Genomic DNA, 19,630 nt, shown 5'->3' with positions numbered 1-19,630 from the left:
ATAGAAGTCGTTATACTTTACTATATATATAGCTCAATAATTTACCCTCACAATGATGAAATAGCTCTTCAAAAGCCCTAAAATTATGCACCTTGGCATCAACCTTCATTTTCAATACGTTTTAATGACTTAGAGATGCTCATGAAGTTCTGAAATTGGAGCCAAAATTTCGTAATTCTACGATTTTTTTCATGGCAGTAGACAGGTCTAGAAGTATGGATTAACTAACACACTCACCCTCAAAGCTGTTTCTCTCTCCCTGTCTTGTAGCACGTTCAACGGTTTCCCCCTGTTAGCCGGCTGGCGGGTTTCGTGGTAGGCCCGTCTCGCTCGTTCCATTCTGGAATTTTCTCTAGATATAGCCAGAGGCTCGTCAGCCCTAGCTGGGTCTAGTATCTCTGTGGTCCTTGTAAACGGGATGAAATCTCCGTCATGGATGGGAGCTGCCTTGGCAACAGTGAGGTCGTCATAACGACCCTCTGAGTGGCTGTTCTTGAGCACATTGTTCGTATAAAAGTAAGGATCGTTCTCATTGTAGTAATTGTCATTTTTACTGACCGTGTTATGTTTGACAGTTGGCAGAGGTGGTGAGGAACTCCTTCCAGTGACTCCTCCTCCTTTCGGATTCTTTGACTCTAAATCATGAGCCAGTGTAAGGATATTGGGTGATCCCGCGTTCTGCCGTTTACTATTACTCGCATCTCTCCTTCCCTGTCTAACCCCGGCTCTTGCATCTCTCCCACGACCTCGTTCTCCCCCTGGATTGCCTCCATGATCAGGAGACCCAGCTCTAGCACGACTTGGGCTGATGTTTGGAATTCGTTCTTTATTCAACTCTTGCAAATACTGCAACTGTCTCTCTCGTTTCGCCTTCCTCGCTTCAGACTCTTCCCTTTTCTGTTGATAAAACGGATCTTTTTCTGAATTTTTTGGCACGGCTTTGATTTTTCTTTGGTTCCACTGAGGCCTCTCTCCAATTTTCATGTTTCTGTCTTTACTGGCAACTCTTCTCTCTTTGACCTCCCTGGTATCTCTTCTGCCAGCTGTTAGTGCTGTTGTCGCTGCTGCAGGTTTGTTACTTCCTGCTTTGACATTTTTGGCATCAGCACTTTTGGAATGAACTTTTCTAACAGGCGCAGGAGGTTTCTTTCCCTGCTTTTCTTTGAGGGCTTCCTCCACTTTCATCTTGTACTCAATCTGTATATCATCAGGCAAGCTGCTCAAGATGGACTGCAGATCTTTCAGTTCCACTGAAATGGTAAATTTTAAGAAATAAATTTTTAATTCACTTTTCAAAAAATCAAAGCCAAAATTTTTTTTAAAAATCAATGGATAAGTATATACATAAAATTTCAAAAAATTAAAATAAATGAACACAGTCATATATTGTCTGTTTTTATGATTTTTTACAATAAAAAAAAAAAATCACTTTTTAAATTTTAATTCCATAGAGGGAAATTTGTCTCTAGGGGCTATTCCAAGGGAAGAATGGTATAGCCCAAGTGTCAGCCGCAGTGCAGCGCCACAAATTGAGCTAGGGTGAGGAGACTTATTCAAGGCTACACAGTGCAGTGGCGTGTAATCAAACCTGGTACCTTTCGGGTACGAAGCCAAGACCGTACCGCTGAGCCACGCTGCCCCCTAATGCCCAATGAGCCCCAAAAGGCTTGCACTAGTAAATTTACCAGTCTTCCAAAATCTGTAAATGTCTACAGCTAGGTACTTATTCAACTCTGAGTTGATGGTGGGTAGAATAGCCCTGAGGGCTGAGAGACACATTGTCCTTCCCGGGCTATTGCTTGCTCAATCCTTTGTCCTTCCTATTAGGGTTTGAGTTCTTAATCTGGATTGGGATCGTTTGGTTTTTGCCTGGGGTTCGCTACACAAGTGTTTTGTTGGGAGGGAGACAGTCAGATAGATTTAATGTTTTTCCTTATCTTTTTTGTAAAGAGGATAATTTTTTCATTTATAAAATTATGCGTTTATAAGAGACAGTCAGTCACCGGTCTGCTAATGTGGTAAGGAGGAAGATGCAGAGCACATACATCAGCGATGAAGAAAATACTCAACCCAATGGCCCTCTGCAGCTTCTCTAAATATAAAACTTTTCAGCCTGCTAAAAGAACTCCAAAAGACGAGTACCTTCATCTTCGAAACAGGACTCCAGATATAAAGGTATACGAGAAGAAGAAGAGACAGAAAGATAGATTGATAGATAGATTGATAGAAAGATAGATAAATAGATAGATAGATAGATAGATAGATAGATAGATAGATAGATAGATAGATGGATAGATAGATAGAGAGGCAGAGAGAGAGAGAGAGAGAGAGAGAGAGAGAGAGAGAGAGAGACAAAGCGATAGAAAGAGAGAGAATGAGAAAGACAGAGGTGGTGAGAAAGAAAATCTTACAGGTTTGAGTGCCAAACTCCCTTCGAGGCGAGTTAGGGTCGTCCCTTGGTCTGCTTGGGTTCCGATGCCTACTGGGGGTCAGCACTCTATCTTCCACATAGGGATCCTTAGGGTAGGACGACGACTGCCCAGGTGGGAACGGCTGATAATGGGAAGCTCCTGCAGCTGCTCCCACCCTTGGGGACACGCCTGCAGCCGCTGTGTTGTTTGAAGTTGGTTGGTGTGCCGGAATGAAGACTTGCTCAGAGGGAAGTGGGGAGGACATGTTGTTGCCACCTTGGCCTAGTCCTGGAATGACTGAGTTGTCGTATTCTTTGATTCTTGGCGTGATGGCTGATTGGATAGATGAGAGGATAATCTTAAATAATAGAGAGTAACAGGAAAGAAAAATTAAGATTAAAGATTTTTAAAAGGATTGTCTTGAGCGTTTTGACCTATGGATCAGAATGTTTGAAGATCACAGAGAGTATCATCCAGAAACTTGAAGTATTCCAAAACAAATGTTTGCGATGAATCTTCAAGACATTCTGGCCAAACACAATTTCAAATGAAGACCTGAAAGCGAAAGCTGAAGTGGAGTCTCTGGATAAGAGACTGGATAAGGAGAAGATGGCAATGGTTGGGGTATATGTCGCAGACCTGATGAAACACTGATAAGGAAGGCTCTGTGATGGATACCCTCCCCAAGGAAAGAAGAAGCAAGGATTGAGTGAGTGAGTGAGTAAAATGAAAGAAAAAAAAAAAAAGATTACTTTTATACAGTGTTTGACTGGATAGCTCAATTATTTGAGCATCCATTTCATATGCAAAGGAACAGGTATCCACACCAGATTCAGTCAAAGTTGTTTTTTTTTCAGACCCCACCTCCCTTGTCAACTCAGCAGTAAGTGAGTGGCTGAATCTGTTAGATCTGGTAGAAAGTACTTTACAATAGACTAGTGTCCTATCCAAAGGGTAGCAAAGAATTGCTATTGTCTGTTTAGTGCTATAGAAACTGTGATCTATTGTGATCATTTTGAGCATAGACTCAATTCCATGGCCAGTTCATTCCCACATAATACCAAACTGACACAATGGTTGGGGGTCCCCATAGCTCAGTTGGTAGAGCACTCGCGTCACATTGAAAAGGACCAATATCTATCCCGGTTGCGGTCCAGGTTTTTTTCTGAAAATGAGTTGCTGAGTGTTCGATTTACCAGAAAGTACTTTGCAACAGACTAGCATCCTATCCAAAGGATAGCAAGCAATTGCTATTGTCCATTTCGCACTATAGAAACCTGGATAAACCTCGACTCCATGGACCCCAATGGCTCTGAAGGAAGGACACGATGGGTCACAAGTGTTGATGTTTATCAATGTAAACATGTATTCTATGTCTGTAGAGCCATTATACAATATTTCAATCCTCCCAGTATGAGAAAATTATTTTTTGCGACTAGAAAAATATTCCAGTCGTTTTATGAAAAATAAAACTAAAGGCTTCAACTGTAAATAAGAAATTGGTACAGAAATGCCAATTTATAACTAACAAAAAAAAAACCCAATACAAACAAACAAACAAAAAAAAAAATCAGAATAAAGAAATCAATAACAAAATAACAACCATCAAAACTCAATCAAGTGAGTGGGAAAAAAAATATATCAATCAAAGATGTATTGGAAACTTGTATACCAATCAAAGCATTTATCAATATTTTGCTAATTCTAACCAAATTGAAATCGTTACATAGCTCTATCCTCTGTACAGAAACACCCAAACTGATCTTCAAATGACGATTAATGGGCAGATTTGCTTTTTAGCTGCTGTGAAATCGACTTTCTATCCGTGTAAAGTATCAGTTAATAGACACGATGTGATGAAATCAGGAAAATTATACACAGTCATGTCTCTCCAATCCAAACACTTCCCCGCATTTTGTCCTAAGTACAGAGACATTCGGATAGTGGAATCAGTCCGTATAGTGAACAAATAAAGAAGGCAACCTGTCCGAATAAATGGAGACATGTGGATTGTGGAGTTCCGGAATAGAAAGACACAACTGTCTATGCATGTGATTGTAAGGCTCTCAAGCACACAGTTGCTAGTTTTCCAAATGTTAATTGTGAAAAATATGACTTAATACAACTTTTAAAAAAACAAAAACAAACCAAAATATACACATTCAAACATACATTTACACACTCGTAAAAATATATAAACACATACATACAAACACATTAAAAATTAATTACATGTGTAACACATTGCTAATCGAGTAACAATTCTTGCGAAAGTTGATTTTTCACAGTTTTAAGAAATTTTTTTTTTTTACAAAATCTATTTTACCCAAAGTTTTTTGCCAAATTAAAAAAACAACAAAAAAACAAACATACAAAAAACCCCAATAATGCTATCAATATCATGTGCATCTACCATGGCATTTTAAAAACAAAAACCTAATGGATGGATTGTGCTAAATTAAGAAATCTCTATATGTTTACTTGTGCAGAGCTTGGCTATGACTTTGAAAAAAAAAAAGCGTTGGCTCCAACAACAAAATTAAGACAGCAGTTCATCTTTACTTGAATAAAATCAGCAGAAGAGCGAGGCTCAAACCCGGTAGGACCTTCCAGTCCGAAAGCAAGTGTCATACCGCAAGACCACATAGCCGCACTTAAAATATGTGGGTCTGCTTTTGCTATAAGTCTTACTCTCAGGCCAAAACTCAGTCACCAACGATGATCGACAGTGCATGAAAAATCAATGACATTCAATATTTCACAATGAGCCACAATCTGCGCCACGCTGTAGTAATCTTGAGATGATTCCAAAGATTACTTGCACACTAAAATAAAAGGAGTGTGTGGCTGCAAGCTGATGGTATCGCGGTCAGGCACTCAACTCACCTTGCCTTATTAGATCAAAATGTATAAGATTTAAATCTGAAAGGAGATGCTATGATTTATTATTTATTTTCCTCTTTCGTGATCTATGAGTTTTAAATGCTGTCTTTTATATTCCCTAATTTTTTTTCAAAACAGCATCATCCTCGAGCTGTAGAATTTTGAACAGCAACGGACGCGTTGCCTTAATTCATAATTCATGGAAGGAGTTATTCATTGTGTTGTGGAATTCATGTAGAATTGATGAGTAAATAGGCAAGTTTTTCACATTGCCCCTCCCATCTCCTTGTGCGGCTATGTGGTCTTGTGGTATGACACTTGCTTACAGATCGGAAGGTCCTGACTTACAGCCTCGCTCAGCGCATAGTTGAGTCCTTGGAAAGGACTCTATACTCACATTCTCTCACCGTACCTACTCAGGTGTAAAATGAATACCTGACCGTTAACAGCATTGTCTCTGTTCGAAGAAATTGTAATAATGCCTAACAGGCGCCGTATCTCATTCTAAATGTTAAGTGTTGCTGTTGACTAGGGACCCTTTGTAAAGCGCTTTGAGCACGTTTAATGAATATTGGAGTATAAAAAAGCTCATTTAAAAAATTTTTTTTTGTAATTCATAATTTATTGGAAGGAGTTATTCATAGTGTTGTAGAGTTAATGTAGATTTGATGACTAATAGTCAAATTTTTCACATTACCAATCCCAACTCCTTACAAAGAAAAAATGAATAACATCACCCATGCCGTAGAAGGAAAATGGAAAAACCCAATGATAATTTAAGAAAAAAACCCCCAAAAAAACAACAACAAACAAACAAAAAAAAACCCAAAAAAATAGAAAGTAAAAAAAAAAAAAAAGGAAAAGAAATATAAACAGAAATCCTACCCACACACCCAAGGGAATATAAAGCAAATACAAAACTATATATATATATATTATAATATATTAATAGTTAATTTCTTTATTTGCTAATAAATATAATAAAAATACAAAGAATAAATATACATATTTTCTCCTTAAATTCGTTCATTTCTTTGTCAATTTCATTCATTTACATCCTGCTCAGAGGGATGGATGTCATTTATACTTTACATTCCACACCACAGACAATGGGTAGGATTCCTTAGACAAGCTGCACTGATCTAAAAAAAAAACCAACCCAGTTTTCTACAACTTCTACTGTAAACTCTCACCGATCCTTTAAATTCTATTGAAAATCCACGAAGCAAAAAAAAAAAAAACAACAAAAAAACCAAAAAAACCCAATAAAACTAATAATAAATAAATTTAGAAATAAATAGATTTTTTAAATTAAAGCTTTTAAACTAAAAGGTAGACTGCAGACAGAGGATCTTACTTTGTATTTGTTTCTTCTTTTTTGCTTTTAATTTTTGTTTTGTTTTAAGAAATATAAAAATGTCATAAAATCAAATTCTTTCTGCAAGAATGTCTTTTTTAATTGTCATCACATATGTGAATTAACTATAATACCGAATAATAAAAATATCAAGAATCAAAAAGAAAAAAGAAAATTAATATAAAACAAACCAACTAAACAATCAAACCATGAACCACAAGAAATTCAACATTTTCAATGGTGAATTGAACATAGAATAAACTAGCAGATATTTTTATTTCCATGAAAGATGTTCAGTTTCTTGTGTTTCATGACCTTTTGTTTTCTTTTTAAAAATTTTTAAACGTCACAACACGTTTCTATAAAGTGATTTTCACTGCAGACGTTATCAGTCACGACACCTACCTGTCGGAGGTTCTAGATCAGAGAAAAGGACATGAATAATAATAATAATAATAATATATAATAATAATAATAATAATAATAATAATAATAACATAATAATAATAATAATAATAATAATAATAATAATAATATAATAATAATAATAATAATACAAGTAATAATAATAAATAATAATAAAATAATAATAATAATAATATATAATAATAAATAATAATAATATATAATAATAATAATAATAATAATAATAATAATAATAAAATATAATAATAATAATAATAATAATAATAATATATAATAAATAATAATAATAATAAATAATAATAATAATAATATAATAATAATAATTAATAATAATAATAATAATAATAATAATAATAATAAAAATAATAGTAATAATAAGAACAATAAAAATAATAATAATAATAATAATAATAATAATAATAATAATAAAATAATAATAATAATAATAATAATAATAATAATAATAATAATAATAATAATAATAATAATATAATATATAATAATAATAATAATAATAATAATAATAATAATAATAATAATAATAATAATAATAAACAGGTAAAGTATCCAAGAAGTTCAACCCTTTAAAACTTATACTAACATAGTATTTCTCCCATTACCTATCTTAAAATTAACCTGAAATTTTTTTCTAAAAGTCAATGTTTGAGTGATGTTAAATCACTCCTCTAACCCATCATTGCCTTGTCCCAAGTTCAGGATGAGAAATTGGGGAGGCTTGTGCATTGGGACAGCAACCCACCATGTAAAAAACACCACGCTACAGAAATGCCAAGAACTAAAAGACATCATATGTCGGGCGAGCCAGATTCAACTTTAATGACAGGATTGAGCTGAGCTGGCTGCCCTAGGACAGAGATGCCTGGAGGAACTTTGTTGGCGTCTTATGTTCCACCAAGGAACCAAGAGAATAAGTCAGTAAGTAAGTATGTAAGTAAATCACTACTCTACATCAGCCCAAACCAAATCTACAAAATTCTATATTATATTACAACCATTAATTTTATCACTAAATGTTACAGCTCAAATTATGTCATTTTCCAAAAAAAAAAAGGATGCGTGCATTTTAACCCACACTCATTCCTGTACATATCAAAAATGAATCCTTTTATTACTTTGGACATAGGGGAGAGAAACAGCTTTCAGTATAGAGAAAGGGAAATGGATTTTGAGGTAAAAATACCTTCGTATGTTGCCTTGAGGTGTGAGATGTCGTGCCCTCGCTGCTGCAGGTGTTGCATTCGTTTGAGATTTTTCTCCTCTTTCGCTCTCTCCTCAGCATCCTCCATGGCTGTTTTCAATGTAGCCAGGTGTTTTTGGTGCTGGGCCTAACAAAATAAGAAATATAAATATACAGTAACCCATCGACTAAGTCAAATTAAAAGTTGACGCTTGTGGTAAACCAAAAATACAACCATCAAAACCCAAAAAAAGAAACACTGGTATTGGCTACCCCACTCCTGAGTGAATGCACACGTTTAGTCCTTTTATGGAATTTCCTCCCACACAACTTGCGAAATTCAAACAGTTATGTATTTACCAATTAGAAAAGGAGAAAACAACTTATGTAGTATAGAGCCAAACAAAACCTAGAGCATGATCCTCACAAGCAATGTTGAAGTTGCAACAGTATGGATTGGATCCCACAGAGCCAGCAGCATTTTTAATTTGCAGAAGAAATGCAAAGCAGTTGTTTAGAGCAATCAGGCCGATGAAGCCAGACTTTAAACCAGTTTCTAAAGCATTAAATGAAAACAAAATCAATCACTTGCTACTCTTTGGATAGTATAATATTTTGTTCCAAAGTACTTTCCACCAGATCTATAAGACCTAGCCACCCTATTACTGCTGAGAGAATAGGAGGGGGGGGGGGGTCAGAAAAAATCTAGATTTTTAACCAGAATCGCTCCCAGTCCTTTTAAGTGCGAAGTGAGTGCTCTAACAACTGATCTATTGAAAAAAGGGAATTAAACCGGGTTCTTCAGTTGTTAGTACAATGCCATTTCCACAACACCATCTCCTAAAAATAAGTTAAATACTAGAAAATGTTGCTCCAATAATGAAATAATAAGAAAGACAGAATTGAAAAAAAATTTTTTTAATCAACAAGATTAAAGCGACAAATTATCCCCCCCCCCCCCTTCCTCTCCAACAATCAAAAGAATTATCACTAGGGTAGAGTCGGGGAACTTCGCCACCCTGTGGTCGCTCCACTTCTTTCGCTTCTTTCATTCTCAAGGTGTCAATTTTAAAAAAATAGAAACTAGTCATCAAGACAATCAGCCAATCAGTGATAAGATTTTATTAAACTTGTTTCAGTATTTCAATTCGTAATACGTTATTTTCGCATTAAAAAGTTGTTTTGCTCGTCAGGGAAATTCGCCATAGTTCGGGGAAATTCGCCACCACTGTCGGGGAAATTTGCCGCTCGATTTTATCATTTTTTATTGCGCATTTTATGTACTTTTTAGATATTATTTTTTTTCTCATGTTTATATTTGATTTGCTTTGTAGTAATTACTGTATTTTATTTATTTACAATGCAAAAAAAAAATATATATATATTTAATGACAACGACAAGATTTATAAATGAAGATATGATACTGTGATAACAGGTGAAAACATGACAAAATATCTTTTCTTGTGTTTTGCTGCACCAGCCAATCCTATTTATCTCTTATTTTGTTGCTTCCATTTTGAGTTTTCTTTGAAGTTCTCACCATTTTATTCTATCAATAAATAAAAAACTGCTTCATTATAGTAATGAGGTCATTAAGTCCAGTGAATTACTATCCTTATTATGTAAATTTTATACACTATGAACGCTATCCAGACACTGAATCACCAATCTATTAAATAATTATCGGTCAAAATATCATCAATACCCACTTTAAACATTTAATCAATAATATTTCAACAAAACAGAGCGGCAAATTTCCCCGATTTAAACGGCGAATTTCCCCGATACTAGTGGCGAATTTCCCAGAAAGCAGTGATATCATGGGACTCCCAAATAAAAAAGTAAACGAATATTTTTATTGAATAACATAAGAAAAACACTGTCAACTATTGTCCTCAACAGAATTAGACCGAAAATAGAAAAATATCTATCACATAGTCAAAGCGGGTTCCGCCAAGACCGAAGCACATCGGACGTTGTATGGACACATAATGGTTGGCAGCAAAGGCACTCAAAGAAAACATATCCATAACAATAACCGGAATCGATATGTCCGCAGCCTTTGATACGATCGACAGAGGAAAACTTTTGGAGATATTAACAGACATAGTAGACGAAGACGAGCTCCGAATAATCCGATTTCTTCTCAGCAACACAAAGATACAACCAAGGATATACGGGGCCACAAAACAGATGCAGTTCAAAAGTAACATCGGGACCCCCCAAGGAGATAGTCTGAGCCCGATTCTGTTCACAATATACTTAGAACACGCTCTGAAAGAAGTTCGAAAAGTCATTCCAAAACCAACGACTCATATTGAGAATGCAATCCCTAGAGAAATCGCCTATGCAGATGATGTCGATTTCATTGGATCAACACCAGCAAATATAGACATCATACAAAATACCCTCATGAAATATAACCTCCAAGTCAATGCCAATAAAACCGAATTTACAACAATATCGAGGAACAAAGAGGAATGGAAAAGAACAAAGAAAGTCGGCTCACTAATTGGAGACACCGAGGATGTACAAAGAAGAAAACAGCTATCAAACGCCGCACTCAGTAAACTCACCAATGTATGGATTAGAGGTGACAAAATAAAGAGAAAAACCAAACTGAAACTGTACTGTGCTCTTGTAAAACCCAGGGGTGAGAATGACTGGTCACAAAAAAGGAGGAAATTTTTCATCGTGAAGATCATGACCCATCCATGCGACCATAATCTATAAATTTGAATTTCACTCAAATTTACTGAGATGCGATCCAAAATTTGTCTTGCAGCAATTTCTGACACAATTCGGTGGAATTTCAAAAGTTAAAAGTGTAATTACAACATTTGATGGTTGTAGTAGGGATGATGATGTGGTGGTGATTGTAGTAATAGCAGTGGTAGTAGTGTGGATGATTGTGTGGTGGTGGTTGTAGTAGCTGTGGTAGGAATGATGACGTGGTGGTAGTTGTAGTAGTAGTGGTGGTAGGGATGATGTTGTGGTGGTTGTAGTAGTGGTGGTGGTAGGGATGATGGTTTGGTGGTGGTTGTAGTAGTAATGGTGGTAGGGATGACGGTTGTAGTAGTAGTAGTGGTAGGGATGATGATGTGGTGGTGGTTGTAGTAGTGGTAGTAGGGTTGATGATGTGGTGGTGGTTGTAGTAGTGGTAGTAGGGTTGATGATGTGGTGGTGGTTCTAGTAGTAGAGGTGGTAGGGATGATGGTGTGGTGGTGGTTGTAGTAGTAGTGATGGTAGGGATGATGGTGTGATGGTGGTGGTAATAGTAGTGGTGGTAGGGATGATGATGTAGTGGTGGTTGAAGTAGTGGTAGTAGGGTTGATGATGTGGTGGTGGTTGTAATAGTAGCTGTGGTAGGAATGATGATGTGGTGGTAGTTGTGGTAGTGGTGCTAGGGATGATGGTGTGGTGGTGGTGGTGGTAGGGGTGATGTGGTTGGATGATGATGTGGTGGTGATTGTAGTAGTAGTAGTGGTGGGGATGATGATATGATGGTGGTTGTAGTAGTGGTTGTAGGGTTGATGATGTGGTGGTAGTTGTAGTAGTAGTAGTGGTGGTAGGGATGATGTGGTGCTATTTGTAGTAGTAGTGGTGGTAGGGATGATGATGTGGTGGTGATTGTAATAGTAGTGGTGGTAGAGATGTTGATGTAGTGATTTTGGTGAGTGTTTTTCTATTCAGTGATGATAATAGCAATTTGTCAAAAAGGAGGAAAATTTCTCGGATATCGATCAAACACAAGCAAAGAAACCTAGTAGTAGTTAATTAGCTTATAAATACAACCCAAGAATCTCTCAAATTTAAAGCCATAGAATAGTCCAAAGGTAAAAAGAAAAAAAATTAAACTAAGCCAATCACCATAGCTTTGTTCTAATATATCATCTCTATATACCAGATGATTTAATGTGGTTGCGCGCAAAGAGAGAGAGAGAGAGAGAGAGAGAGAGAGAGAGAGAGAGAGAGAGAGAGAGAGAGAGAGAGAGGGAGAGAGAGAGAGAGGGAGAGAGAGAGAGAGAGAGAGGGGGGGGGGGGGAGGAAAGACTTCTTTACCGGAATAACTTATGTATGGACCTTTTGAATTCTATATCCAAAAAAAAAAAGAAGAAGAAGAAAAGAGAAATAGAAAGAAAGTCAAAGGGAGAGAGAGAGAGAGAGAGAGAGAGAGAGAGAGAGAAGAGAGAGAGAGAGAGAGAGAGAGAGATAGAGAGAGAGAGAGAGAGAGAGAGAGAGAGAGAGAGAGAGAGAGAGAGAGAGGAGAGAGATTAAAAAGGCAATAGGTACCTACAACAGGGGGAAAAAAACCCCAGACCCATTTGTCCCTCCCCTTCCCCTTCAACTAACTAATCAAAGAACACTACTGGTCTTCTGTGTCAATTGTGACATCTGGTGCCATACTGTCTGGCCCAACGTCATAAAAACGGGACCGTCACCAAATTTCATGAGACTGAGCACAGGTGTCAAAATATAACACAAGACATAATGGTGATTCTGTGGGTTTGAGGAAAATGTTTGACACGGCAAATTTGAAAAAGGAGGAAATGTGATGGGATGGGCGGAGATAAACTACCATTTAGGCGGAAATCCGCCTTTAGGCAGAAGATTCTCAGCCCTGAAAACCGGTACTTCTGTATAAACTGCGGCACTTGGGCATTGACAAAATCCGAAGAAGAACATCTGGATGCCTTCCATCGCACACAGCTAAGAAGGGTACAGGACATCAATACCCAAAAAAGATCTCAAATGAATCACTCTATAAGATCACAAAAGAAAGACCAATCTCCCTTGACATTTTACAACAACGATGGCAACTTTTCGGTCACATACTACGCAGGGACAAAAACATACCAGCTAACCAAGCCATGTCGGGATACTTCCAAAAACAACGGGAACCTTTTCAGAGGAAGACCAATCACAACACTCCCTGTGATCCTAAACAAAAACCTCACAACACTTGGACAAAGCATTAGTCTCATAACGGCAGGGGACCTTGAAAATCTGAGAACCCTAGCAGAGGACCGGCAATATTGGAGACAACCTCACACAGGAAATACTGGAAACAACCAAGCGACCCCGATCTTTCGGTCGAGACGCGAAAGGCATCTAAGTCAGTCAAGTCAATATTTTTAATCATTGCGAATGATGGGAATATCAAAAATGTTTAAATCATACAGTATCAAGTACAGGTTGTAGAGTAAGGATCTAAGCTGAAAATTGCGTTAAATGACAACAAGTAAAAGTAGGAATTTGGAATGGCGGGTGTTTGGAATTCAACAAACGAATCAGGCACATCAGGAACGACAGAAAACGCTATGACGTTGAATGACACGATTGTGTCGTGATATTGATGTACAAAATGCTGATTGGTGGATTAAAAACAATAGATGAAAAGAGCATCAAAGTGATGATGTGACACTTGGAGACTCGTCCAATAATAGGTTAGATGGGTTTTTTGCATTTAAAGAGAGGGGGTGATACGTGCTTCAGTAAAAGAATGTTCCCCAAACCCTCTATTCACTGACAGTTCTTTCATTTTCTCAAACTGTTTTTCATTGCTAAATCCGATTTTGTGTTGTCTTTTGGCTCCATTATTTATTTAAGTCATAATAACAAGTAATGTAAGAGATTTGAGTACTTCATGCATGTGTTGGATTTTGGCCATGCATGGGCCATCGCGCGGGCCCTGGTAATTCTGCAGAAATAATATATATCGATATCAATTTGGTCAGTTTGAATTCGGACTATGTTTTGATTTTGTCATTTATTATATAGATATTGCGATGTGATGGTTTGTTGATATGATCAAGACTAATGCATCGATGATGATGATGACGATGAGGATAAAAGGCAATAATGGTCAGAAACAATTTCACTCACGGTGTTCCTGACCTATCTCTAACACTCAACTTAAGACTAGGGGGGGGCATCGAGACTAGGCAGCAGGCTCAGGTGTCACTTCCAACCTATTTTTTCCCACGGGATGATGATGTGGTGGTGATTGTAGTAATAGCAGTGGTAGTAGTGTGGATGATTGTGTGGTGGTGGTTGTAGTAGCTGTGGTAGGAATGATGACGTGGTGGTAGTTGTAGTAGTAGTGGTGGTAGGGATGATGTTGTGGTGGTTGTAGTAGTGGTGGTGGTAGGGATGATGGTTTGGTGGTGGTTGTAGTAGTAATGGTGGTAGGGATGACGGTTGTAGTAGTAGTAGTGGTAGGGATGATGATGTGGTGGTGGTTGTAGTAGTGGTAGTAGGGTTGATGATGTGGTGGTGGTTGTAGTAGTGGTAGTAGGGTTGATGATGTGGTGGTGGTTCTAGTAGTAGAGGTGGTAGGGATGATGGTGTGGTGGTGGTTGTAGTAGTAGTGATGGTAGGGATGATGGTGTGATGGTGGTGGTAATAGTAGTGGTGGTAGGGATGATGATGTAGTGGTGGTTGAAGTAGTGGTAGTAGGGTTGATGATGTGGTGGTGGTTGTAATAGTAGCTGTGGTAGGAATGATGATGTGGTGGTAGTTGTGGTAGTGGTGCTAGGGATGATGGTGTGGTGGTGGTGGTGGTAGGGGTGATGTGGTTGGGATGATGATGTGGTGGTGATTGTAGTAGTAGTAGTGGTGGGGATGATGATATGATGGTGGTTGTAGTAGTGGTTGTAGGGTTGATGATGTGGTGGTAGTTGTAGTAGTAGTAGTGGTGGTAGGGATGATGTGGTGCTATTTGTAGTAGTAGTGGTGGTAGGGATGATGATGTGGTGGTGATTGTAATAGTAGTGGTGGTAGAGATGTTGATGTAGTGATTTTGGTGAGTGTTTTTCTATTCAGTGATGATAATAGCAATTTGTCAAAAAGGAGGAAAATTTCTCGGGATATCGATCAAACACAAGCAAAGAAACCTAGTAGTAGTTAATTAGCTTATAAATACAACCCAAGAATCTCTCAAATTTAAAGCCATAGAATAGTCCAAAGGTAAAAAGAAAAAAAATTAAACTAAGCCAATCACCATAGCTTTGTTCTAATATATCATCTCTATATACCAGATGATTTAATGTGGTTGCGCGCGAGAGAGAGAGAGAAGAGAGAGAGAGAGAGAGAGAGAGAGAGAGAGAGAGAGAGAGAGAGAGAGAGAGAGAGAGAGAGAGAGAGAGAGAGAGAGAGAGAGAGAGGGGGGGGGGGGGAGGAAAGACTTCTTTACCGGAATAACTTATGTATGGACCTTTTGAATTCTATATCCAAAAAAAAAAAAGAAGAAGAAAAGAGAAATAGAAAGAAAGTCAAAGGGAGAGAGAGAGAGAGAGAGAGAGAGAGAGAGAGAGAGAGAGAGAGAGAGAGAGAGAGAGAGATAGAGAGAGAGAGAGAGAGAGAGAGAGAGAGAGAGAGAGAGAGAGAGAGAGAGAGAGAGAGAGAGAGATTAAAAAGGCAATAGGTACCTACAACAGGGGGAAAAAAAACCCCAGACCCATTTGTCCCTCCCCTTCCCCTTCAACTAACTAATCAAAGAACACTACTGGTCTTCTGTGTCAATTGTGACATCTGGTGCCATACTGTCTGGCCCAACGTCATAAAAACGGGACCGTCACCAAATTTCATGAGACTGAGCACAGGTGTCAAAATATAACACAAGACATAATGGTGATTCTGTGGGTTTGAGGAAAATGTTTGACACGGCAAATTTGAAAAAGGAGGAAATGTGATGGGATGGGCGGAGATAAACTACCATTTAGGCGGAAATCCGCCTTTAGGCAGAAGATTCTCAGCCCTGAAAACCGGTACTTCTGTATAACTGCGGCACTTGGGCATTGACAAAATCCGAAGAAGAACATCTGGATGCCTTCCATCGCACACAGCTAAGAAGGGTACAGGACATCAAATACCCAAAAAAGATCTCAAATGAATCACTCTATAAGATCACAAAAGAAAGACCAATCTCCCTTGACATTTTACAACAACGATGGCAACTTTTCGGTCACATACTACGGAGGGAAAAAACCATACCAGCTAACCAAGCCATGTCGGGATACTTCCAAAAACACGGGAACCTTTTCAGAGGAAGACCAATCACAACACTCCCTGTGATCCTAAACAAAAACCTCACAACACTTGGACAAAGCATTAGTCTCATAACGGCAGGGGACCTTGAAAATCTGAGAACCCTAGCAGAGGACCGGCAATATTGGAGACACCTCACACAGGAAATACTGGAAACAACCAAGGCGACCCGATCTTTCGGTCGAGACGCGAAAGGCATCTAAGTCAGTCAAGTCAATATTTTTAATCATTGCGAATGATGGGAATATCAAAAATGTTTAAATCATACAGTATCAAAGTATCAGGTTGTAGAGTAAGGATCTAAGCTGAAAATATGCGTTAAATGACAACAAGTAAAAGTAGGAATTTGGAATGGCGGGTGTTGGAATTCAGACGAATCAGGCGCATCAGGAACGACAGAAACGCTATGACGTTGAATGACACGATTGTGTCGTGATATTGATGTACAAAATGCTGATTGGTGGATTAAAAACAATAGATGAAAAGAGCATCAAAGTGATGATGTGACACTTGGACTCGTCCAATAATAGGTTAGATGGGTTTTTTGCATTTAAAGAGAGGGGTGTGATAAGTGGCGAATTTCCCAAACTCTACCCTATAGGACAATTCAATTACTTAAGTTGCTTCTTTCTAAATACTATAATTATATTTTGTGTATACACTCTTTAACCGTATCCAAAAACTATATCCACCACTTTCTCAAAAACAACTTTATGCGACTGAAGTAATATTAATACTAGACTCTTACAATTTAAATTTCAGGTCATCTTAGGAGATATATTTTGATTTTAAAAACGGGAAAGGGCGAGGGATAGTCCGTTCTGGCTAATATCAAATGATTTGATCATTAAACAACAATATCGAACATAGAAGTAGTGAATTCTCACCTCTCGGTCTTTGGTCATTTTTTTCTCTGCCTCTTCCTGCCTCAACACTCTATCCCTCTCCATCTGGAATTTCCTCTCTTCCTCCAGGTCTTCCCTTGCTTTCCTTTCCTTTTCTTCTCTCTTCAGTCGTTCTTTCTCTTCGATTTGTCTTTTGATCTCAGTCTAGTAACAGAAATAATAATAATAATAATAATAATAATAATAATAATAATAATAATAATAATAATAATAATAATAATAATAATAATAATAATAATAATAATAATAATAATAATAATATATGGTTTTTATATAGCGCCTTACCCCGTAAATCAACAAGCTCAAAGCGCTTAACAGTAATGTTGTTACTTTCACTCAAACATACAACCACTCAAACAAGCAATATATGAAACAAAGCAATTTATAAAATATAGAAAATAAAATAAAACTGTACCCTTTTATATATAAAATAATCAACAAAAAATGAATATAACAGCTTCATAGCTTTTAGCCCAAACCGTTCCAAGTCTTGATGTTAAAGGGTAAATTACCTGATACTCCAGGTGCAATCGTCTTTTTTCTTCCTGCTCTTTCCGGGTCACTGGGTCCACGTAGACACCCTGACCTCGCAAGAAGGTCGTCCTGTTGGAGGAGAAAAATGAAATAAAAAGTCTTGAAAATAGCAAGATTCCATTTGGAGGGAGGAGGGTGAGTGGCTGAATGTATAAGCAATAGCGTGACTAACCTAAAGGCCAAAGTTCAAACCTCGCCTTAAAAGCATCTGTATTTATTTCCTTGTGCAAGAACTTTAACCAGGGGTATCAACAGAATTTCCTAAGGGATCGTGTCAGTATCAAATGCAGTCGAGTTTATTTTTTTTATTACCCCTTCTGTCATGCCAGATGTGATTAGGCAGCTGGGTCAATTAAATCTGGTGGAAAGTGCTTAGTAAAAGACTGTTCCCCCAAACCCCTCTATTCACGGACAAGTTCTTCATTTCTCCACTGTTTTTCATTGTAAACTGATTTTGTGTTGCTTTTGGCTCCATTATTTATTATAAGTCGATAATAACAAGTAATGAAGAAATGATTCTCTGTGTGTTGGATTTTGGCCATGCATGTGGCCATCGCGCGGCCCTGGTAAACTGCGAACATAATATATATCGATATCAATATGGCAGTTTGAAATCGATATGTTTTGATATTGTCATTTATATAGATATTGCGATGTGATATGCTCAAGACTAATGATGATGATGATGATGACGATGATGATAAAAGCAATAATGGTCAGAACAATTTCACTCACGGTTGTTCCTGACTATCTCTAACACTCAAATTAAGACTAGGGGGAGCATCGAGACTAGCAGCAGGCTCTGGGGCACTGCCAACCCGATGGTTTCCCACATCCACATTGGCAGCGGCCCTGGGAGATTTATTGGCCTGGGCAAACTGATTGATCTTGTGACGATCTGTTGGGTACCGATCGGCCCACATCCCGTCCTCCTGCCTCTCTTGTTCCTTCTTGGCTGCCATCTGCTGTCTTTTTTCCTCTCGCTGTCGATCTGTAGACAGATGATTTGTTTTTAAGGGTTTTGGGGGTCCCGATAGCTCAGTTGGTAGAGCACTTGCTTCACATGCAAAGGGACCAAGATTGATCCCAGGTGCAGTCAAGAATTTTTTTTTCTGACCCCCCTGTCCACCCAGCAGTGAATGGGTAGCTGGGTCTGTTAGATCTGGTGGAAAGTACTTTGTAATAGACTAGCGTCCTATCCAAAAGATAGCAAACAATTGCTTTTGTCTGTTTCACGCTACAGAAACTGGGATAAACTCCATGAGCCTAATAGCTCTGAAGGACAATGTTTTAAGGGTTTTACTGCACTCGCGACAGTTTTGGATTACTTCAAAGCCAGTAAAAATGTGGTAGATTGAATAGCAAAAATTTTTTAAAAATTCTAGATTTACAATTAAAGCACCTGAGAAACGGTAAGACAAAGGGGACTGGTTCGGATAGGGAATAGAAGAAGATTCCAAGAGAAAACTATCAATGTGCTTTGATTGAGGTCATCTAAAAGTTCCATGCCAACACACACACACACTCAAATGCTTACAAAACATGAAACAAAATATTACAATACATAACAGAGAGATGATTTATAAGGAGAAAAAAAATATCATCTCCCCAAACTAATACTACACATTTTACTGTTTCCCTCACAGCTAAGGACTCTGGCCAAGGCCAGGATACTAAATATGTTGGATGAGAAATCACGCCTATGAGGCACAAATAAAAATTTTTTTTACACACGCATTGCTATTAATGGCCCGGTACTTTTTGACACACATGGTATCTGAAGAGAGTATGAGTAAAGAGCCTTTTCCAAGAACTTAATACTATTTTTGTTGCATTCTACATCTTCTAGAAGCTTAACATTCGCAT

The 19,630-nt window shown here is 37.7% G+C and overlaps 1 protein-coding gene across 6 annotated transcripts in view; it reads right to left on the bottom strand.

Annotated features, from left to right (window-relative positions):
- The window catches only part of LOC144974788 (uncharacterized), a 109,940-nt gene that overhangs the window by 64,592 nt on the left and 25,718 nt on the right, over nt 1-19,630 (bottom strand). For all 6 annotated transcript variants that reach the window (XM_078918045.1, XM_078918047.1, XM_078918049.1 and 3 more), the window contains 6 exons: nt 18,500-18,755; nt 17,743-17,833; nt 17,213-17,374; nt 8,279-8,423; nt 2,412-2,744; nt 238-1,250 (listed from right to left, as the gene is read on the bottom strand). In XM_078918045.1, the coding sequence (XP_078774171.1) occupies nt 238-1,250; nt 2,412-2,744; nt 8,279-8,423; nt 17,213-17,374; nt 17,743-17,833; nt 18,500-18,755 (2,000 nt within the window). The remainder of the gene's footprint in view (nt 1-237; nt 1,251-2,411; nt 2,745-8,278; nt 8,424-17,212; nt 17,375-17,742; nt 17,834-18,499; nt 18,756-19,630) is intronic.

Source organism: Berghia stephanieae, chromosome 6 (genome assembly GCF_034508935.2).
Source record: "Berghia stephanieae isolate SIO BIC M18660-M18661 chromosome 6, UCSD_Bste_1.3, whole genome shotgun sequence".
Classification (NCBI taxonomy): Eukaryota; Metazoa; Mollusca; class Gastropoda; order Nudibranchia; family Aeolidiidae; genus Berghia; species Berghia stephanieae.
Note: the sequence above shows the minus strand (reverse complement) of the source record. Positions and strands in the feature narration are given on the sequence as shown.